Source organism: Poecilia reticulata, chromosome 20 (genome assembly GCF_904066995.2).
Source record: "Poecilia reticulata chromosome 20, P_reticulata-male-v2, whole genome shotgun sequence".
In the NCBI taxonomy this organism is placed as follows: domain Eukaryota; kingdom Metazoa; phylum Chordata; class Actinopteri; order Cyprinodontiformes; family Poeciliidae; genus Poecilia; species Poecilia reticulata.
Genome location: NC_088849.1, coordinates 22,305,181 through 22,328,472, shown reverse-complemented (window position 1 = coordinate 22,328,472; position 23,292 = coordinate 22,305,181). Strand labels below are relative to the sequence as shown.

The 23,292-nt window shown below is 39.5% G+C and overlaps 1 protein-coding gene and 1 non-coding gene across 2 annotated transcripts; one reads left to right on the top strand and one right to left on the bottom strand.

The window, feature by feature from the left end:
• The first annotated feature begins 3,924 nt into the window (after positions 1-3,924).
• Positions 3,925-22,779, top strand: LOC145549329 (CD276 antigen homolog). Its single transcript, XM_081601396.1, has 8 exons — positions 3,925-4,157; positions 8,047-8,204; positions 15,079-15,387; positions 16,368-16,652; positions 17,262-17,597; positions 19,209-19,316; positions 20,016-20,075; positions 20,867-22,779. The coding sequence occupies exons 2-8, from the start codon at positions 8,138-8,140 to the stop codon at positions 20,884-20,886; spliced, it is 1,185 nt and encodes a 394-aa protein (XP_081457522.1). The 5' UTR covers positions 3,925-4,157; positions 8,047-8,137; the 3' UTR covers positions 20,887-22,779.
• Positions 18,206-18,277, bottom strand: trnat-cgu (transfer RNA threonine (anticodon CGU)). The gene has a single exon. It is a non-coding gene; the product is annotated as a tRNA-Thr (tRNA).
• Positions 22,780-23,292: the final 513 nt, after the last annotated feature.

Below are 23,292 nucleotides of genomic sequence, written 5' to 3'. Positions count from 1 at the left end.
TTTTTTTGTCGCTCTTGACATTGGCGGTTGCCGGAGCAACCGGTCGCACTCGGCTCCTCCCCTTTTTCTGTCGCCATCTGTGACTGCGGTCAGCTCTGTGGGTTTCTTATTATGAGTACTAACAAGTTGACAAGTTGCTTTAACAGACTTTTAATGTTTTAACCGAACCAGAAGTCATGACTTTACAAAGTTTAAAAGCAATTTTAGTTTTTCAGTCGGTTGTTAAATTGATTTTACTGCTACACCCAAATGGACCAGTTAAAGTTTTCCTTTCAGAAAATGTCAGACCAAAACATTTTCATCTGAATCACAGATCAGGTCAGAGTTCAAGTCAGCCCTTAACCAATTCCAATAAATGTATGTAAATGGACATTTTTGGAGCGGCCTAGTCAAAGTTTGATAATAAAATAAATTTTTTTAGCTAAAATAAGGGATTGCATAAATATTCACGCTCCTTCAAGTCTGTCTGCACTTCCAGCCGCTGCAGTTTTCCTCTTTTCTTCCTGCTAAATTGTTCCAGTTCTGCCAGGTTGGTAAGGATCAGCTCGGAACAGTTCTGGGCTTTGACTAGGCCACTCCAGAATAACCGTCTTGTTGTCTTCATACCGTTTCTGTATAACTTTACCTGAAAAATAAATGCTCTCTGAAACTTTAGCTCTTTCAGATGGAAACTAATTGTCCTGCAGGACTTTCCTCTATTTACTCAATAGGTTGTTTTAGTATCCATTCCCTGACTTGTACTTTCAATAACCATTTTTCTGATTGGTTGGTGGGTTTTTCAGCCTTCATGCTGTAATGTCAACCAGGAGTCCTGATGAACCAGTGAATATTACAATCCCTGCTCTCAGACGACCAGCACCAATTGTCTGGACCTCTGTTATATTAAGTTAGTTGCTTTAAATGGGGTGAATATTCAATCAGATTTTACTTTGACCTTTAATTTTTTTTATGTTTGTTTTTTGTAGTAAGTTGTTGATTGTGAATGTAGAAGCAATAAAAATGTAAAATGTTGAAGGGAGTGAATACCTTTTATTGCCAGTGTTTTTTTTTTTTTTACACATCCTGCCTTTATCTGACAGGTTTCCGAACAGATAAGTAATTAGTTTGTTTTTAGGTTGTAGTGACCCTGGGTGAAGAAGGGTCCATTTCTGATGTTATCTTGAAATACCTGCAACTCGTTTTAAGAAAGAAGAAAAATTCCCACTGGTGTTTTTTTAATCTCCTGTCTACAGAAAAACAGTCCAACATTAAATTTAATTGTTAAATATGCAAAGTCAAAATTTATTGATTCTTTCTGAGCCATTACAGCAACAAAGAGATGATTTAACGTAGAACAGACAGCAAACAGGCGGCTGGTATGGATCTGTAATCTGGTTCTGCTGCATTCACACCAGTCCTGGTCAGTCTGATTTAATCCAGTCCATTCGGTCCGTACAAAGTCCGGTTCGGTTGGGGATGTGAGAACTCTGGTTCGGGTAGAAACATTTGTCTCAGTTCAGTTGAAACGAACTCTGGTGAAGTTTTACTGAATATGTGAACGATAAGCAGAATGCAGACCACTCTAACAGCAGGAAGTGGACTCTAGCGCAAGGCATTCTGGGTAAATGGAACCTAAACAAATATGTTAGCCCAGCGCTAGCGGGAGAAATGGCTCGTGGTTCTTTACCAAAGACAAAAGAGAAATCCTCTAACAGGTAAAATCTGACGTTACTTCACTTTTGTTTGCATTTTGTTTAGAAGGAAGTTACTCAGTGTCTTCTTTAGAGGTTTTCATGTCGTTTCCTTCAGTGGTTCTTGATGCAACGCCCCCACAGGCCAGGAGGGGAACAGGTCATCCATCCATCCATCTTCTGTACACCGTTGGGAGGGGTGCTGGTGCCTCTCCAGCGAACATTTCAGGCGAGAGACGGGGTACTGTTGTGATTTGAGTTTTCTATGTTTATTTTTGTTCTGTTCCCTGACAGTCTCTGTGGTGTCCTGTCTCCTCCCCCTTTATTGTTTCCCAGGTGTGTCTTACTTCTGTGATTATCTCCTGTGTATTTAAGGCCACCTGTTGTCTCTGTGTCTTGTCGTATTGTTGTAAGTCTTGTGGTTATTTGTTGTCGTCACAGTAGAACCGTCTCTTGTCCTGTGTCGGCTTCAGCTCGCCTGTTCAGTGTATTTCAGATCAGTTGCTGCCAGTGTTAACTTTAGCTTTCCGCTCACTTTGCTGCCTGCTTCTGGGTCTGTTTTGAGCAGCATTCATTATTAAACATCCATCTTCACTTCTACCTGGGTCTGCTCGGCACTCTATCTCATCACACCCCTATAGTTCATGACAGGTTCACCCTGGACAGGTCGCCAGTCTGTCGCAGGGGAACGGGTCTATCAAAGGGTTTAGTTTTCAGTGTGTGCAGTGAGAAAAAAACAAAACTGCAGCAGCTGAAAATGTACCAAATGTTGCAACTTTGATCCCAAATTAAACCGAGTCTACCGGACTATCAGGTGTGAAAACTGTTAAAACGAAGCCAATAAAGTCCTCAGTTGGTTAGAAGTACTGAGATGTGTGTGTGGGTGTGTGTGAGTGCGTGTGCGCGCGTGTGTGTGTGTGTGTGTGTGCGTGCGTGTGGGTGCGTGCGTGCGTGCGTGCATGCGTGCGTGCGTGTGTGTGTGTGTGTGTGTGTGTGCGTGTGTGTGTGCGTGTGCGTGTGTGGTTTCATGCTGTTTGAACTGAAAGCCTAACCACTTCCTGACCAGTCTTGTTAAAGCGTTTCTCTTCTTTTGATGGCAGAGAACCGACTGCTGGTCATTTATCTGCTCCAGGTTTATTGGAAAAGCTCATAAATGTAACAACTCATCACTTCAGTTCACAATGCAAAACCACAAAATCTTAACAAGTTGCAGTTTAGTGCAAATATAACTTGAAATAAGTAACTTTTTAGCAAGAAATAGGAGCAATAATATGAAATGAAAAGAAAAAAGTCTTATCAGTGAAATAATCTGCCAGAGGGACTAGTTATTTTTAATCACTATTAACCCTTTCATTCATAGTGGTCACTACAGTGGACAGATGTCTAAAAGCCATTTTCTTGAGCTTCTTGTGGATTTTTATGTTATATATGAACACTGAAGTGGACACTAATGCATCATAAAATACACCATCAACTACTGGCCATCAGCTGCAAATGCAAGAAATTATTTTTGTTAAATCCAATATGGCCGACAGACAAAAATAGCGACCCGGTTCCTCCTGCTGCTGTAGACGACAGGTAAAAAAAATCAGATAACCCCTAAAGAACAATAAAACTGATGTATTTCTAAATAACAACTTTGTATTTGGAGAAAATTACAACTGATCATCTAAACTAATAATAATAATAATAATAATAATAATAATAATAATAATAATAATAATAATAATAATAATAATAATAATAATAATAATAATAATAATAATAAATGTACAAAAATGTTTTTCATCTTTTTTATATCTTAAGAAAATTAAAAAAAATAGGAAAAAAAAATCCTGACACAAAGGATCATAATTCATGCATGAAAGGGTTTAAGGAAACTTCAAAAGCTCCTTGATGAAAAATAACTTATCAGTCAGTTTTGTCTTATTTTAGATGTGCTGAGATATTTGCACCAGAATCTAAAAGTCTGTTATATTTTGCAGTGCTGGCTCTCTGGTTCTTCTTTCGGCAGCCTAACTCCTCCAGGTTTCTGTCTGGTCAGTTTGAAATCTTTCCTAGAAAAGAGAAGTAAATAAAAGTCAGCAAAGGTTTTAGTTTTAGTTTTGAGCAGCATGACTTTCTCTGACAGCAGCACATGGTCTGAAAACAAACCCCTCTGACATTTCCAGCCGCTCCGATCCTAACTTTGCCAATCACAAATCAAACTCCACCCCTGGAGAAGAGGAGGTGTGTGTGTGTGTGTGAGCCGCCTATTCTCTAAATAACCTGTTGGACCAGTCAGACTAACATCGGTCTGTGAAGGCAGCTGCTCCTCTGCTCTCTTTCCTTTTTTTTTTTCTGGTTTTCTACTGAACTGAGTCACAGAAAGTTTCCGTGACTTTTACTTTTTTTTTTTTTTACACGTGTGTGTTTCCCAGCATTTCACTGATACCGGCTCAGTTTCCAGCTCCGAGCTTCAGCCAGGAAAAGTTTACTGTCACTACTGTAAGTAACTCACTTTGACTCACATTGCAGATTCAAATATCATTTATTTATGTGGTGGGTTTGAGATTTTAAAGCTGGAGGTTAATTATTGTTCAGTTAAGTCATGTAAATAATTAGCAGCTTGGCTGAATCCCTGGAAGTGTAAAAGTTTATGATACTTATGAGATAAGATATGAAGAGGGGATTATAATAGACGGACAGTGGGATTAAATGAATCATTTTATCAGTTTAAGGTTTCATTGATGTTCTGCATTTCAATAGAAGTTTCCTCATGGTGAGTTAAACATGAACACAGTCAGTAAGGATAAATAAATGATCATGAAACATAAGTTAATTAGTTCCTGTTCTTCTACCATTAAATAATGCAGACCGTCTAGTTTCTGGTGAAAATAATTTAGGAGACTTGAAGTAAGACAAAACTAACTTACAAGTAACTTTTCAGCAAATAGAAGCTTGTTTTAAGTCAATGATTCATTAATATTGATTATTTAATGTTTAATAAGTAATTTTCTGGTGTTATAAGTGAAATAATCCACCAATGGTATTACTTACTCTCTCCTAGTAAAATCCTGCTATATTTAGTCAAGAAAAATAATATTTTTACTAATAAAGGTAGTAAAGTTTGCTTCTGGATATATGTTGTGATACTTATTATAAATCAAAGAGGAAGCAAAAGCCTTTGTGTTCCCAACGTTTTCCATCCAAAGTAAAATATTTGTAATAATTTAGCAGTTTAATGAATTGGAGCTGAATGAACTTGATTTACACACAGCGGTTTGCCTCTTCTTAATTTTCTTTGGCTAACCGTTATAGCGTTTAAAAGGTTTTAAATACCTACAAACCGATGATGGTTCGACCTCAGGGTCACGCCAGATCATTGAGTAAAACTCTGAAGCTGCAACACCAGATTGAGCAACTCCTGAATTTAAAACACATGCAGGAATCTGAAGAGTGAGAAGAACCAGAGTTACAAACACCAACCAGAGCTTTAAACACCAACCAGAGCTTTAAACACCAACCAGAGTTATAAACACCAACCAGAGTTATAAACACCAACCAGAGTTACAAACACCAACCAGAGTTATAAACACCAACCAGAGTTACAAACACCAACCAGAGTTACAAACACCAACCAGAGTTATAAACACCAACCAGAGTTACAAACACCAACCAGAGTTATAAACACCAACCAGAGTTATAAACACCAACCAGAGTTATAAACACCAACCAGAGTTATAAACACCAACCAGAGTTACAAACACCAACCAGAGTTACAAACACCAACCAGAGTTACAAACACCAACCAGAGTTATAAACACCAACCAGAGTTACAAACACCAACCAGAGTTATAAACACCAACCAGAGTTATAAACACCAAACAGAGTTACAAACACCAACCAGAGTTATAAACACCAACCAGAGTTATAAACACCAACCAGAGTTATAAACACCAACCAGAGTTATAAACACCAACCAGAGTTATAAACACCAACCAGAGTTACAAACACCAACCAGAGCTATAAACACCAACCAGAGTTATAAACACCAACCAGAGTTATAAACACCAACCAGAGTTATAAACACCAACCAGAGTTATAAACACCAACCAGAGTTATAAACACCAACCAGAGTTACAAACACCAACCAGAGCTTTAAACACCAACCAGAGTTATAAACACCAACCAGAGTTATAAACACCAACCAGAGTTATAAACACCAACCAGAGTTATAAACACCAACCCTGCATCAGTGAAGCTACAGATTACCTTCTGATTTAACCTGTGAATATGCTTTTAGTGATTCTAACAGAAAACGAGAGAAGTTTGTCCTGACTGACCTTCAGACAGAAATAAATGGTGGACGGGTGTTTTTATTTGGTGTATGTAAACTCCAGACTCCAGAAGCAGCTGATGGGTACCGGCGGGCAAAGCGGCATGCGGCTCGGGTGGTTGCTGAGGCAAAAACTCAGGCGTGGGAGGAGTTTGGAGAGGCCATGGAGAAAGACTTCTGTACAGCAGGGTGGTTTTTGTCCTGGTCGTGGAACACTGGACCAGCTCTACACCCTCAGCAGGGTCCTGCAGGGTGCATGGGAGTTCGCCCAACCAGTCTACATGTGTTTTGTGGACTTGGAGAAGGCGTTCGACCGTGTCCCTCGGGAGGCCCTGTGGGGGGTTGTCCGGGAGTATGGGGTACCGGGCCCTTTGATACGGGCTGTCAGGTCCCTGTATGACCGGTGTCAGAGTCTGGTCCACATTGCCGGCAGTAAGTCGAGCTCGTTTCCGGTGAAAGTTGGACTCCGCCAAGGCTGCGTGAGCGTTGTACCTGTCCGTCGTGGTGAAGAGAGAGCTGAGTCAAAATGTGAAGCTCTCAATTTACCGGTCGATCTACGTTCCCACCCTCATCTATGGTCATGAGCTTTGGGTCATGACCGAAAGAACGAGATCACGGGTACAAGGAGCCAAAATAGGTTTCCTCCGCAGGGTGGCTGGGCTCTCCCTTAGAGAGAGAAGCTCGGTCATCCGGGAGGGACTCAGAGTAGAGCCGCTGCTCCTCCACGTCGAGAGGAGCCAGTTGAGGCTCGGGCATCTGGTCAGGATGCCTCCTGGACGCCTCCCTGGTGAGGTGTTTCGGGCACGTCCCACCGGGAGGAGGCCTCGGGGAAGACCCAGGACACGCTGGAGGGATTATGTCTCTCGGCTGGCCTGGGAACGCCTTGGGATTCCCCCGGAGGAGCTGGAAGAAGTGGCTGGGGAGAGGGAAGTCTGGACCTCCCTTCTGAAGCTGCTGCCCCCGCGACCCGACCCCGGATAAGATGAAGAAAATGATGGATGGATGGATGGATGGATGGATGGATGGATGGATGGATGGATGGATGGATGGATGGATGGATGGATGGATGGATGGATGGATGGATGGATGGATGGATGGATGGATGGATGGATGGATGGATGCTAGTAGAACTAGAACTTTTCATCAATATAAAGAAATTATTGACTTAAAACAAGCTTCTATATCTTGCTGAAAAATGACTTGTAAGTTTGTTTTGTTTTATTTCCAATGAATAAAGATATTTAGACCATTTTGTGTTTTTACAGTGTAAACCCCTCTCTGTTCTCTGATGGTTTTTAACAAAGTCTTCACAGAACAGAAAAAAGAAAGGTGAATGCAAATGCACGCCACACTTTTCAGCTTTCTCTGCAGAAATATTTTTAAAAATGCATCATTTCCACTGCTCTGCACCACGTTACAATAAAATCCAAGTAAAAGTTGCTGCAGTCTGCAGATCCTGCACTTCCCAACAGGATATAAACGGTGAATTTCTCCCATCATAAATTATAGGATCAGCTCCAGGTTTTCCGGGTGATAATGGGACATAATGGGAATCTTCAGCAGCTCATTACACTTTAAGAGGCCATTGTCTTCAGCTGAGCTGCAGGAAGGATTCAGGGTAAACATGCAGAAACCTTCAAACGCCACGCAGTCCTGATGAAGTCAGAGAAACTGATTGAGTGCACATGTTTGGTTCGAAGCTCGCCCTCAGTTCAGCTCCGTTTGGTCTGAAGACTGAAGATTGTGTCAAGATATTCTGAGTCCTTATGGAGCATGACAAACAGAGAAGGCAAGGGGATGAAATGGAGGCTTTCATAACACACAAGATTAGAGCAAAATAAATGTCTGGGGACAAAAAAGAGCCGTTCATTTTGGGGAGAAGACTCAACAAAAGTGCTAAAAATAAGTTTCAAGACAGAAACTTGCAATCGTTCTCACTCATCAAGGGATTTTCTGCAGAAAAGCTGCTTAAATTGCATGTTTTCTTTTGTCAATATGATGAACGATGTCTATAATTACTCCTTGTTCCTTCTGTGTCTGTGATGCTAACCCACCCAGAGAGATCCAAGGACAAACCTGCCACAAGAGGGGCGTCAGAGTGGAGGCAGAGCGTTTAGATGCCTGCAGCTGAACGGACGCCAAGTCAGCGATGTTCACCTGGGCCCTGCTGCTGCTGCTGCTGTGGGTCGGCTCGGCCGCGCAGGACAGAACCCCCGGTACGACACAACACCTCTTTGTCCCGCAGGCCGAGTCCGTCCGGCTTTCTGAGCAGAACCCGATACTCTGCAGAACAACAACAACACAACCTTTCAGCTCAGACAGCAAAATCCCTTTTCATTTGGGTCAGACTCTGACACCAGGTTGGAAAAATGATCCCACTGCTGACATCCACTCAGCTGCAGCCTGGGAATATTGATGCAAAATGAAATTTAAAACATGGGAGGACAAGCTTTCAATCTGAGGGAATCTATGTTCACAGCTTTATCTTAGACTTTGGTCACAATTTATGTAAAAAAAAAAAAAAAGATTTGAGGTGAAAATATATTTCTTCTATCAAGCTACATACTTTTCAGAGTTTGTATCCTGAAAAAACACAAACTTTTATCATTTTTTAACTAGTTACTCCTAGTTTCTGGTGCAAATATCTTAGTACACTTTAAATAAAACAAAAAATAATTTAAGTTTGCAGCAAGATATAGAAGCTCGTTTTAAGTCAGTAGGTATTATTTAAATTGGCAGATTGTTTCACTTATAACATGGGAGAAACGTCTTATTATAGTGTAATAATCTGCCAAGTTTCATCATTATGAAGTAAAAACAAACTTCCACATCTTACTGAAAACTTACTTGTACGTTAGTTCTGTGTTTTGTAAGGATTTTGTGTTTTTGCAGTGCAGCGAGGCTGAAAGTAACTAATTTGTGTGGTAATAAAAGGATAAACGTGGCAGAACCGGCTGGTTTCCACATGCTCTGATCAGGATGCTGACTCAGCAACAGCTCACTGGGAAACATCTGGAACTCTAACAAATCATCTTTTCAAATATTTACCACTTTAAAATCCACATTACTCAGTTTTTCAGCTTTAATGAGAACCTAACGTGTCCTACGTGTTTTTCCTGGCAGCTGGTCCTGGAAAATAAAATAAAACTGTTCGGCTCCCGTCTTCATTCAAACCCAACAGACGTGCATAAACGCACGTCTGAACTACTCAGGGAATGACTCGCGTTTTAATCGTTTCTTTGCCAGTATCGTATACCAGCTCGTTTCTCCGTCCATAAAACCAACAGCCACCTTGATCTCAGACGTCTGTGCTGGGATCAGATGGCAGATCCTTGTTTCAGGATTTTACTGCAACAAGAAGCTGAATTCTGCTACAACCTGAAACCTCAGGAGGTTTAACAAAGCAGCTTAATGTCCTCGTGTTTCTGCACCCGATTCACTAAGCAGATTGCAATAATTACAAGCAGGAGAAACCAAGCAGCAGCAGAAAGACAGGAATATGATACATGCAGTGATTACACTGCAAAAACATCAAATCTTAAAGTATTTTGGTCTAGTTTCTGGTGCAAATATCTTATTACATTTGAAATAAAACAACTTTGCAGCACAAGAAGACAAATTATCTCCCACTGGAACTAGTAAATTTTACATAAATATTAAGGAATTATTGACTTTAAAAAAAGCTCCTGTATCTTTCTGAAAAACTACCTACAAGTTAGTTTTTACCAGAAGCTGTCTTTATTATTTTCAATATTTTCTCTTAACTCAGAGTATGTTGAACCCATCCTGTGTAGATGTGGTTTAATAAACCTGACCTAACCTTCTCTGAAACATCTGGAAGAAAACAGATCTCTGTTCTTCTGTTTCTAGGATTAAAAAGTTTAATTTTCTAAAATTAACCCTGTTGAATCACCGGCGTATTGGAGCCAAACTCTTTTACGCTGATTTAAAGTTAAAAACATTTCACAGCGCAGCGTCACAGGTGGTGCCAGCAGCTGTTCTGCAGGTCCCAATGAGCTGTGAGTCAGAAATGTTGCGCGGCCACAGCTGGAGTTTACGAGAACTTGAAGAATGAGAAAACAGAGCAGAGAACACGAGCCGGAAGTAAAACAGAGAGGAGGGAAACAAGTCGCTCCTGTATGAACACGCACCGCAGCCATGCTGCAGAAAAACGAGGATCTGTAGCCGAGCCCCGGCTTTTAACACTTCTACACCTGAACGTGTTGGCGGCGACACATCTAAATTTGCAGTACCGTAATTCCGCCACACGTAGCGCTATCTGAAAAATTCCAAAGGTTTCTGAAAGGGGAGACGTTGCACTTTCCAGCAGATATTTTGAATTTTTTTTTTTTATTTTATTTGAAATTTGAAATTGAAATTTGAAATGTTATTCGAACATGATACAAATATAAAAATAAAATAGTGCACAGTAACAAGAAGTGCATAAAAAAGAAGAGTAAATACAGATATTTGTTTCAATTAACATATCATGCTCAAAATCGGGTAGGAAGAAGTGAGAACTTATTAACTCCTACCCCCTAAACACTTGAAAACTTACAGTCCTACTGTTATTAACAAAATCAAAGTCAAGTCAAAGTCAAGTGGCAGTCAGCAGTTACTAATATTTACCTATACATTTTCACTTTTTATGCTGGTTTGTCTTTCCAAACCCTTACACCAAGTGTTACCTTCAATACACAAATTATTGCTTTCTCTCACCCATATGTCTATCTCTATTGAAAATGACCTCCTTGTATTTTCTTTTGAATTGTACTAAACTATTGCTTTGTTTTAAATCTTCATTTAACTTGTTCCATAACTTTACACCTTTAATTGAAATACAGAAGCTTTTTCTTGTTGTTCGCACATTGCGGATCTTTAAGTTTGAGTGACCCCTTAAGTTATACCCCCCTTCTCTTTCAGAAAACATGTTCTGTATGTGCTCAGGTAACAACGTTTTAGATACTTTGAACATAAATTGAGCCATTTTAAGTTCTACAAGCTCGTCAAATTTGAGAATTCTGGATTTTATGAAGAGTGGGTTTGTGTGCTCATAATAACCAACATGGATGATTCTAATGGCTCGTTTCTGTAGGATGGTTACCGGATGTAAAGAGCTCTTGTAATTAACTCCCCCTGAGTCACTTCATATATTCAATACATGTCTAGCTCTAGCCAATATGGATATGCTTCTACTGAGTTTACCCTGTAAATGTTTAATATGAGGTTTCCAACTGATTTTGTCATCTATTATTACACCGAGGAACTTATTAGCAAAAACCCTTTCTAGAGTTACATCCTCTATTTGAACTTAGATTTCAGTATTTTTGTAAGAGTTCCCAAAAACCATGATTTTCGTCTTGTCTAAATTTATATCGGGTTATTACGGTAACAGCTGCAGCTGCAGAGAATTAACCGGGGGGGGGATATTGAAAGTTCCGGTTGTTAGGGATACATGGGTAAATATATCATCTCACAGGACATTTAAAGAACTACTTACAATTAAAATAAGAAAGATTTATTTAGACGTGTGAAACTTAGGCGTAAAAAGGTTAAATGACCTGTGCTACCATGTGTCCAGAGTGAACATACAGGAAATAAACAGCAGGCCAGAGATTATTAAAAACCTGAAAGACTTCCTATTCTTCATCCGCCGGCCGGCGTCTCCGTCTGATCCACAAAGTGAATGGCATGAAGATATGCTGGTGCAAAGATACCATCGAGTCAAGGAAGTCTGAGAGTTTAAACCGTTTTTTGTAACAAGATGCAGTTCTTCAAAATCTGACTTCAGATTATAAACCCAGCGGACACAACAGGGCCAGATGATTAATCTCTGAAGGGGAAACCAGATAAAAGAGTCAGAGAGGAATCAGGTTCAGGATGTTTAATCAATAGTTTAATGACGTAAAACACAAACAGTGAAGACTGACACCAACTTAAAGCTGCAGTTTGTAACTTTAAAAATTTTTTTTGTTTTGTTTGTTTTGTTAAAACTGTCAGTTTATGAGAGATAATGTGTGAACAGATCGAAACAAGGTCGACCTTCAGCCTGGTGAATAACAGCCAAACTGGTCTGACGTCAAACTGGTCCCTAACTGAACTCAACCTGCAGAACATTTGGCTTTTTTAAGTAAAGATGCGTTAAGTCAGACCCAAATCGAGGAATTACAGATCCAGCTTTCCCTCAGACAAAAGTCAACAACAAGTTTGTGGTTTTTTTAATAAGGCATTTAAATGATGTAGCCCTCAAACCTCAAACACTTCATGATAGTGGAAATCACCAAACCTGCTGACACAAGTTCAGACCAGTGAGCAACATGTTGGTCCTTTAACATTACAGTCAGTGAAACGTTGTTTGATTTGCTGTCATTCAGAGGTTTGACTTCAAAATGTTGGGAAGGAAGAAAAGCTTCGCGACGAGTCCAGTCCTGCTCTGGTCCCTGAACACAACTTGAACCTCCAGAGAGAGAGAGGGAGAGAGAGAGGATGGAGAGAGAGGATGGAGAGAAAGAAAAGGGAGAGGAGAGAGGATGGAGAGAGAGAGAGAGAGAGAAGGAGAGAGAGAAAGAGAGGATGGAGAGAAAGAGGGAGAGGAGAGAGGATGGAGAGAGAGAGAGAGAGAGAGAGAGAGAGAGAGGGAGAGAGAGAGAGAAAGAGAGAGAGAGAGAGAGAAAGAGAGAGAGAGAGAGAGACAGAGAGAGAGAGAGCGAGAGAGAGAGATTTATTCGTTAAAGGTCAAATTTTGGGATTTATTTGAATTGATGGTTACATTTATATCTGACAATTCAGTGCCTGGTTTTTCATGGACTGTTGGTTTAAATTTTCAAGGAGAAATGATTAAATCCTAGTTAACAGCAGCTGAATGTGTTGACTTTATGCTTAGTAATTATAATTCTCATAGTCATAAAGTTTTAGCTGAATGTAGGAAGCTTGTTCTTCTATAGTTTCAAAGTTTTAGAGATTCTTTGTGTTGCTTTTGCTCGATAAAATGTGGGTTTGTAAAAATATGGGTGTTTACGATCAACATAACATAACAAACCCACATTCCAACCTTTTCCAGGTAGGAGAAGGTTGGACTGATTTCCAGAAGGCAGAACTTCCTAATTCCTGGAATTTCCTCCTGGAGGAGTTCAGATCCACGGATGGTTTCTGTTTCTTTCATGAACTATTGAGCAATCATGTCCGTGTGTAGGCACCATTATTTCTGCTTTTTGGGTTATAAAACCAAGTACTTCTAGATCTATTTATTAGATACTGAAAACAAAGAGCCACAAAATTAAAAACTAGATAATCAGCTGAGTTTAGGGCCACATACTGATATCTGTTGATCTGTAGGTCATAAATACTGTTTAATCAACACTGTAATGGCTAAGATCACCACCTTTATCGTCTGTAAACAGACTTAAGAAAAACATTAAGGCTGTTTTCACACGTGATAGTTCTATAGACTCGGTTCCATTGGAGACCAGAATTGGATCATTTGTTTTCAGCTGCTGCGGTTCTCTTTCTCTCTGCTCTGAGTCAAACCAGCCAAACCCTTTGAAAACCTTGTTCCCCTCCTGGCCTGTGGGGGCGCTGCACCAACAACCACTGAATTAAACAATACAAAAACCTCTGAAGAAGACACAGAGCACAGCTTTCTTCTTCTGACATGAAAACAGAAATCAGATTTTAGAGGTTGGAGGATTTCTCTGTAATTTTCTCCTACTAGCGCTAGGCTAGCTCATTTATTTAGGTTGTATTTACCCAGAATGCCTTGTGCTATAGTCCACTTCCTGCTTCTGAAGCGTTCTCTAGTCCTCTTGGCGTTGACATATGCATTCAAATCGCTCCAAAGTTCATTTTAACCGAACAGACAGAGGTTTGTAGCGCACCAGAGTTTGTTTCATCGGTTTGATTAGCATTCACATCTCCCCAAATGAACTGGACTTTCTAGATAAACGGACTGAAGTTTGATTAAAGCGGACTAAGGTCTGCAAGAAAGTCTGGCACTTTGGAAAGAAGAAGCACACCTGGAATGTTCTCTACTGTTCTCAGATGTTTGCGTGTAATCTTACCTCAGAAGGGTTAATCTGCAGCTGGAGCAGCGTGGAGGCGGCGTCACGGTTGGATGATTGATTTGTCATCCTGACGTGAAGCCAGAGCGTTCTCAAGCTGTGAATATTTGGCCGGACAGAGAGCGGCTCCGGTGGCTCAGCTGTGGTACGCAGAACTCTGCCGGCTCGGCCCGGTCCACTTATCCTCTCACAGGGAGGTTGTTGCATTTCAGAGTAAGGTTTTTCTGAGTGACCTCATACTGGAGGAAAAAGCCACGTGCCCAGGGGCATTCTGGGTAACTGTCAGAGTTAATACAGCTGTGATAGAAACTACACATCAGGGAAAACCTATAAATAGTAAATAACAGAGAAATGAACTTATTATGGCAAGACATTACTGACAATAATAAACAGAAAAAAAGAGAAATGAAAAGCAGAACACAAACAAAGTTATATTTTTAAAAGGTTTCTGTCACTGGACTGAGTAAAAGTTTACTTACGGCAAGCCCTTTTAGCATATAATAGCCAGAGTGGCTTTTTAAACTAAATATCAATGTATCAATTCTTCCTGGTGTAGAAAATAGTATTTCAGATATCCTGAACATTATTCATCCAAGGACAAGTTAAAGATTTGATATTTTCTAATTTTATTTTTACATATTCAGGATTAATGTTTATTTTTATAATGTCGATTCTCCCCCCCCCCCCTTGGTTTTGTGGTAAAAATTGGTTATTTGAACTAAATTTAATTAGTGTTTGTTCTATTACAGGCTGATTCTGAATAAGATGAAAGTAAACTATGAGAGGGTTTATCTGGTCCAACGTTGACATCTGGTGGCCGGAAGACTTAAAAAAAAACAAAAATTAACTCTTAAAAGAAGATTTTTGTCCCTTCTTCAAAAAGCAGCATTATTGAACTGTAAAAACTGAGAAACTCAAATCTGAAGCAGCCTGTACTCAGTCCTTTATCAATAATCAATTAATCTGGCATCGAATTGTTGCACATTGTCCCTTTCAAAGTAAAGTTTATTATCATTACCACGTTGCGTTCCAGATGTTGCGGTGATCTGCTTTAACTCGGAGGACTGCGCGCTGCCCTGCTCCTTCCGGCCCGGCCAGAACGAGACGGTGGAGTGGTTCCGCCAGGGGGCGCTGCTCTACAGGTTCGACAGAAACAGCAGCAAGGAGACGTTCAAGGCGCCGCAGCTGGCCGACCGGGTCTTCGTCTCTGCGCAGCACATTTCCAACGGGAACGCCACCCTGATCCTGAGGCGCAGCGCCCCGCAGGACCGGGGCATGTACAGCTGCCACGTCCAGACCTCAGGGGGACAACACGCCACAAAGGTCATCCTCAAGGTCGAAGGTCAGTCAGAGGAGGAAATGATGAAGTATTTCTGCTGGGTGAATCCAGGATGCGGCTTGTTTGGTTCCTGCAAAGATCTACAAAACTTTAAACAGCAGCAGTCATGAGATTTTATTTTGATTAAAGAATAAATATGATTTTAGTTGTGATGGTATTTTCTCTGCTCAGGATTTGTCTTACTTTATATTTCTTAACATGATGTGAAACCTTGAATTTCCCTACAAAAACACAAAATCTTATCAAGTATTTTTATCGAGTTATAGTGTAAATATCTTACTACACCTGAAATAATACAAAAATAACTTAGAAGTAAGTTTTCAGCAACTTATAGGAGCCTATTTTAAGTCAAGAATTTCTTAATATTAATAAAAAGTGACTAGTTTCACTTTTAAAACTCTATATGTGTCAAGTTTGTTTCTTTAGCACTTTTAGAAACAGGATGAAACAGAACCAAGTTTCACTAAAACGACAGACAATAAAACTAAACCGTCACAACATGGAAGAAATGACAGTGGAACGAGTTCTTTCTAAAATCAATATTGAGAAATTATTGACTTAAAACAAGCTGCTATATCTTATATCCTACTTAAAAGTTACTTTAAGTTAGTTTTCTTTTGTTTTAAGTGCACTAAGATATTTACACTATAATTAAACAAAAATACTTTGAATGATTTTGTTTTTTTGCAGTGCAAATCCACAAATAAATCTGGCTGCGTTATACCTAAATGTTAAGAAGCACGTATTATATATAGAATAAATAGTAACTATTTATTTTACCCTAATCATGGATCTATTTATTCTAATCCAGACCTTCAGTCTGTTCCCCTGTCGGTGGTTTCAGGAGCAACAATGTTCCAGGAACTAAAGTGGCGCTGCGTCTAAAGTTAGCTCCATGACAATGACCTGACCAGCTACCAGGCTATATCAGGCCCTGACCTTTAGCGCCTATCAGCAGGAACTCTGTCCTGTTTGTGCTGCAGCTCCTATCCGAGGCCTGTTCCTGGAGCAGTCCCGGCTCAGCGGCTACGAGGAGATCAAATGCTCCGTGTCGGACGTCTTCCCGCCTCCTCGCGTCACCTGGGCGACGGAACCGCCCACCTTCGAAGACCTGCGGCCCGTCACGCGCAAGCAAGCTAAAGACAACGGCTTGTTCTCAGTGGACAGCCGGCTGACGAAGCTGAAGGGCCGACCCGACCTCGTCTACATCTGCAAAATGGCCACTTCCTACAGCCGGTCGACGTGGACCGCATCGCTCAGGGAGAGAGGTAAAAGGAGCAAAATCAAAAAGAAACTTATGATATTTGCTCCTTTTCACATAAAATGTGAGATTAAAGTCCTCTTCTTTAAGGGAGTCCTGCAAGAGGCAACATCCAATACAACATAAAATGACAAACATCAGGTTCATGTCATTGAATCGGCCTCAAGAACTTTTAGTTCGGCTGTAAAAACACTAAACGAGATGAATTCAGTCAATCTCAAAGTTTATTATTAATCTGTTTAAGATCCTGAGGTTTAAATCATTTCCATCAGATTTCAGTTTTTCCTCATTCACCAGGTTGTTATGGTGACCCACAAGGTTCTGTCCTAGGTCCGGTTTTATTCTGTTTCTTTCTAAAAGATTCAGGAAACACAACACCCGGTTCGATGTTTTGCTGATGACAAACAGCTTTACTAAAACATGAAGCTAGTCGACTCGGTTTCTCGGCTTATCTGACAGACTTTAAGTCGACAATAATATAATTTCTTTCAGCAAACAGATATTAGATCCAAAATATTCAACAGAAAACCAGCCTGGTTGGAAAAAAGGAAAGAAATAACAGCAGACCTGAAACTTTGACTCTGAAACATTCATTGCTGCTTCTGGTGTTTTACAGAAATAGCAGGAACTGAGGGACGGGACCTGACCATTCGCTGCGTGGCCCCCACTTACCTGAAGAACCCGTCCCTTTTCTGGACCTTCTCCAGAGGGGACAACTCCGCCCTCATCCTCAGCTACGACAGCCAGTCGGACCAGAAGGTGTCCGCGCCGTCCTGGGACGGCCACCTGGAGCTGGACGTCTACAAGGTGAAGTTCGGAGACGGCTCCCTGCGTCTGATGGACCCCAGGCACTCGGAGCACAGCGGCAGCTACGCCTGCGAGTTCTCAGAGAAGTTCAGCAGACACGTCGAACGCAGCCAGGTCTCCATCGGTGACCCTGGCGACCCTCCTGGTAACGGCCCAACGCTGCATGCAGTAAAAACTAAACATGGTTCCAGAGCAAACTGTGAGAAGGTTTTGTGTTTATTGTGGAAGATTAAAAATGGAACGATGCTTAAACAAATAATAACTTTGAAATTTACCGTACCAGCAGATTAACTGCAACAAGTATGGATAGAAAAATGTTTTAAACAGTTAGAAAAAATAAGGAAAAATTGTCCAATCCTCTCAACATGGATATAAATCACATTAAAAACCAGAATTAGGAGAACTGGCTGAATTTATTGTGGATTTTCTCCAACCTAAAGAAAACCTAAAATTAAGTTTACCTGCACAGAACATTTCAGCAACAAGGCAGTTCAAAGGGCTTTAATCAGGAAAAATATAATATTTGCTATGAAACAAGACATATGAAACATCATCATCAAAATTCAGAAAGGCTCCGTTGTAAATGAATCAGTTTTCCCACTGAGCCACAGTTGTTCCACTAAAATCCTAACCTCTATCTAACCTTTGACCTCACCTCAACGAGCTGCTGGCATCAGGTTGCTCTTCTGTTGGTTATTAACGTTCAGGAGAAAAGTTTCCTCAACCAGACGGAGAAACTAAAGCTGCTGTTCCAGGTATGGATGGGGATCGAACCCACGATCTTTGGTTTACGAGACCAGCGCCTTACCGCTTGGCCACCATACCCTGACGAACCACAGCGCACTGCTGACGGATAAATGAATCAGGTTCAAAAACAGATTCAGAAAATGTTGAACTCTTAAGGAAAAAATGCATAAAAATCATGTAAAATTTGCATTTTGTCACTAAAAATTTAAGACTTTTAATACTTTGAGTCAGAATGTTGAGATGAAAACAAATTTTATTTTAAATTTTTGTTCAGAGGAATCACTCTGACATATTCAGAGCTTTTAAACGCAGTTTACTGTAAAACTTTTTATCTAACAGAAAGTTGCTCTTAGCTGAAGTTTTTGAAAAAATTAAAACCTGCACTTGCATTTAGCCCCCATTAGTGAACACGGTGCTTCTGAAAACAAAAATTATACAGTTTAACGTCACATTCTCATTTTGATTCATGTCTGGACTTTGACTAGGCCATTCTCTCATGTCAATATGCTGGAACATAAAGCATCCTGCTGGAGATGATGAACATTTTAGGGGTTTTTAGAAGTAGAAATGATCCTCTAGACATTTTTCCAGGATTTATCTTCCAGGATTTTCCAGGATTTTTCTTCCAGGATTTATCTCCATCTTCCCATCACTTCTAACCACCGTCCCTGTTGCGTCGTTGCAGCTGTCTTAAACTGTTTCCATTTGTAATTAGTCTTTAAAAGTTGGGATGTTGTTTTCTGATCTTCTCCTCAACTTCCTCCCTGACCTGGCTGCTCTTTTTCTTGATGTTCAAGACCTAACAAACCCCTGAAGCCATCTGAATTTATGCATCACAACATTAAATGATGCACTATGGTGATTTTAAAATGAATCTGGATGGAATGGATTTTATTTTGGTGTATCAGAGTAAATGGGGCTGAAAATAAAAATGATAAATCCTGTATTTTCCAGTTATGTCCCAGTTTGCTGTCCGTTGTGTTTCTAAGCTGCTTCTGTTGCGTCGCAGGGCAGCGCAGCGTGGCGGAGAAGCCGTCCTACTGGTGGATCCTGGGTGTGGTGGCTGCTGGTCTGGTTCTGGTTCTGGCAGGATTACTCGCCTTCCTGAAGCTCAAAGGTGAGGCGGCAAATTAACTGAAAACACCAGAATATTCAGCCAGCTGCACCGTTTTGAGGAGAAACCAGTTTTGGTCTCGGCAGACCTGTAATTTTAGTAAAAGCAGCTTTTCAGATGTTTGTCCGGTGCAGCAGAGAAAATGTGAAGATGACAGTTTCTGTCTCAGAACTTCAAACATTCAGTTCTGGGCTGAAAACTTTAATTCATACAGAAATTAAAACGACTGAATGATGAAAAAACGCAGATAAAAAAATAAAAAGACAATTTTATTTATTTAAAACTTTTATCTTCTTCATCAGTTGTATTCTTTATCTTTATCTCAGAGTATTCATCTCCATTTTTGTTACATTAAACTTTAACTGGTTCATGTCAGTGACTGAGTCAGAAAAGGTCAAAGGTACAGAAGAAAATAAAAAAACATTTTCAACAATGAGAGGAGTATTTTATATTTTTAAATTTGATCAAATAAATTCTTTAACTTTAAGTGATTTCAAAATTTTAGGGTCTTTGATAAAAAGTTTGTTTTTTAATCCTTCACATTATTTTCTAACATTGAAGGCAATGAACTGATTTTAGCTAAATTATTAATTTTTAACTGGATGCTGAAATAAAACCTGTGTGTGTCTCCGTGTGTGTGTGTGTGTGTGTGTGTGTGTGTGTGTGTGTGTGTGTGTGTGTGTGTGTGTCCTCCACTTTCAGGGAGAGACAAGAAGCCCAGAGGTCATTCTGATGAAGAGACGGAGCTGAACAGGGTCAAAAGTCAGTTTCCATAAAAACAAACTGAACATGTATTTATAAAAACGTCCACCAGATGGCGCCAGCGGACAGCTACTGTAATCAGCCACCCGTTGCTCTAATGAAAAGAGCCTCTAATGACGTGGTTTGTTATTTAATGGTGAATTATGGAGAAATTATGACTTAAAAGTAGATTTTTATACTTTATAATGTCTTATGTTTACATCATCACATTAAGAAAACAAATGTAGCCTGATGCAAACGTGAATAAACATCAATTTAGACAGATTGTTTTCAGTTATTTGGTTTTGAATAAAGTGGTCAGATTAAACCAGAATTATTTAGGTTTTATGAAAATATATAAACATCAATATAATAAATGCGCAATGTTCTAAAATAATCTTTTTACTAAGATTTCTTCTGCAAAACCACAAAATATTATCTAGTATTTTTGGTTTAGTTTTGCATTAAGAGCAAATTTCTTAGTTCAAAACTTAACTATCTTATAACAGATTATACAGTTATGGGAAAAATGTCTTGAGTTAAACAATCTGTCAGTGAAACTAGTCTTTAATTTGATTAAAAAAGGAACTATTGACTTAAACAATCCCTAATGCTTTTCTGAAAAGTTACTTGTAAATTAGTTTGTTCTAATTTCTCATGTCTCCAGAAACTAGACCAAAATACTTGGTAGGATTTTGTGTTTTTGCAGTGTGTAATTCTTAAAAATGGAAAAACAACCAAAACCAAGCAGATAATGTAAAACTTGAATGATGTTTTTTGCTGTTTTTAATTCGTGTTTTGTGGTGTTTCAGATGGAGACGCGTCCCAGTAATCCGCTGTCTGGCTGCAGCATCACTGGACTCTCCTGCAGTTAAAACCGTCTGGACTGACAGCGGACTGAACACTGAAACGTTTTCCTTATTTTAAACTTTTCTCTGCCTTTCAGAAGGAGATGAGCTGCTTTTCACACTGCTGATGCTCAAACTGGACTGTAAAGTCCCAGAAAGCTGCTTTTTAATTTCTCACCGGGGGTTTCAGAGAATCTTTGAATGAACTTCTGAATTTTATTTTTCTCTAATCTCCAAACAGAGTCTGAATGTTGAGTCCTCACTCTGCTGGAGGATGAAGCTGTAGGGAAAAATGTACTTTCACAATGAGAACCAGCAGGTTTGGAGCTTAAACTGGGGTTCTGTGGAGAGGAAATAAGTAGTCAGTATCATACACTGCAAAAACACAAAATCTCATGAAGCAGTTTGGTTCAGTTTGTAGTGCAAATATCTTAATGAAATAAGTCAAATCTAAACAATAAGTAACTTTCCAGATATAGCAGATTATTTTAAGTCAATAATTTTAAATATTGATGAAAAGTTCCAGTTCTACTGGCAGGTTATTTCACTTTTTCCCATGTTATCAGTAGGAATAATTTGCCAGTGGAACTCTCTAAATATCTCCATCCTGAATAAATCTAGATATTTTTTTTCCCATTGAGGATAAAATCTGATCAAAGTCGGATTCAGACTGTAGAGGATTATCTTACAGCTTCAAACTCTGCAGTCCAATGTTCATTTGATGGTTATTTACTGAGTCTAAAGACAACGGAAACATGGAAGAAGATCGTTTTGGATCAATGACCTGATGAAAGATGAAATCTGAAGACGCTGAGAAGCATCACAGCATCACAGGTCCTCCACCGTGCCTGACAGGAGTCACAGGGAGCGTTGGCTGATTAAACCACACAGACGCAGTTAAAGTTGACGTTTATTGATCATCCGTTTTCTGCGGTTGTTACTCTCTTCACCTCGTCCTAACTGAACACGGCAGCAACAGAAACTCAGGTCCTGTTTGCCACAGATCCGGTGGTTTCAAACTTTAACGTTTCCTCTGAGTTTGGCAGGAAGACGTTTTCTCAGAAATGTCTTTGGAGCAAAATGAGGTTAGAAAAGCACTGATCACATAAAAAAACTCATACATAAATAAAAATCACTTAATTTGCATTGATTTTCAGGCCAATAAAATAAATCCCACAATACATTATAAAATGTTTTGTGGGATTTTTACCCCGCTTGATTAAATCTGCACAAATTGAAATAAAAAATATTTTTCTACATTTTTCATCTTTAACAGAGGATATATATATATATATATAGATATATTTATACTGAAGGTGCAACCTGTGACTCGTCTATAATAACTTTGTTTGCTGTATTTTGATCAGAAATAGACTTTATGGAACCAAAGATCTGTCTGTGTTTCACTCACCCAGCAGAAATTTAACTGAATGAGCTCAGAAACAGATTTATGACAGAAAACTGAATATATTTGAACAGTTTGTAGATGAAGAGTCAGATGGGAACTACAACCTGATTTATCCATATCTGGATGATCAGGATTAATGTTCTCCCAGTTCTGCTGCTGGTTTTCTGATTGTGATAAAGTTTCCAGGATGAATTTGAACTAAAACTGATCAAACTTTTATAGTTTTCTAGAGTTAAACAGGCCAAGTTGTTTCCTGATTTATCATGTCTGACTATCAGAGACGTTCCTGAGCTCTGGATGAATTTTCTATTGGACCAGGAGGGCACTGACTGATGAGGAGAGTTCACTGGTTTTCACTGGTTTTTTTAATTATTATTATTTTTACGTTTCTCTGCATCTGATAACATGTTAATAAAAACTCACCTCACTGCCTTTTAATGTGTCAAGAATAAAGTTTTTATTAAAACCATCAGAATCAGTTTCATTGTGACTTTTTTGTTTTTTAAGAACAGATTTTTTAATCTGTGCCAAACTGCAGAAGATGGTCTCATAATGCAGAATCACCTGAGTTTCATTATTATTACTTATGACGTTTTGAACAATCTTCTCAAGATGTTCATGTTTAATGATTTTCCAGTTTTATAGTTTCCCTTTGGACTCTCATCTGACAGTCATCTGTTTGTCTCTCCTGGTTTTTATTTTGAAAATGTCTCTAACTGGTTGTTGCTCCTCTAATTTAAACCGCCGGCTGCTAAATCTTCTAATTCTGCTGCTTTTCTTGCTTCTTTCTGTTTGTCTTGTTTTAAAATTGAACTCTGGAACTAAATTTGTTATTGACCTTTAACCTCTCAATCTCTGTTGATTATTGTTTTATGAACACCAGGCTGGTGTTATAGATGAAAGGATGAATTTGATCTCTGACGTTCTCATGCAGAAAAACTTTCACACGATACGGAAAAAACAAAAACAACTTATTTATAGA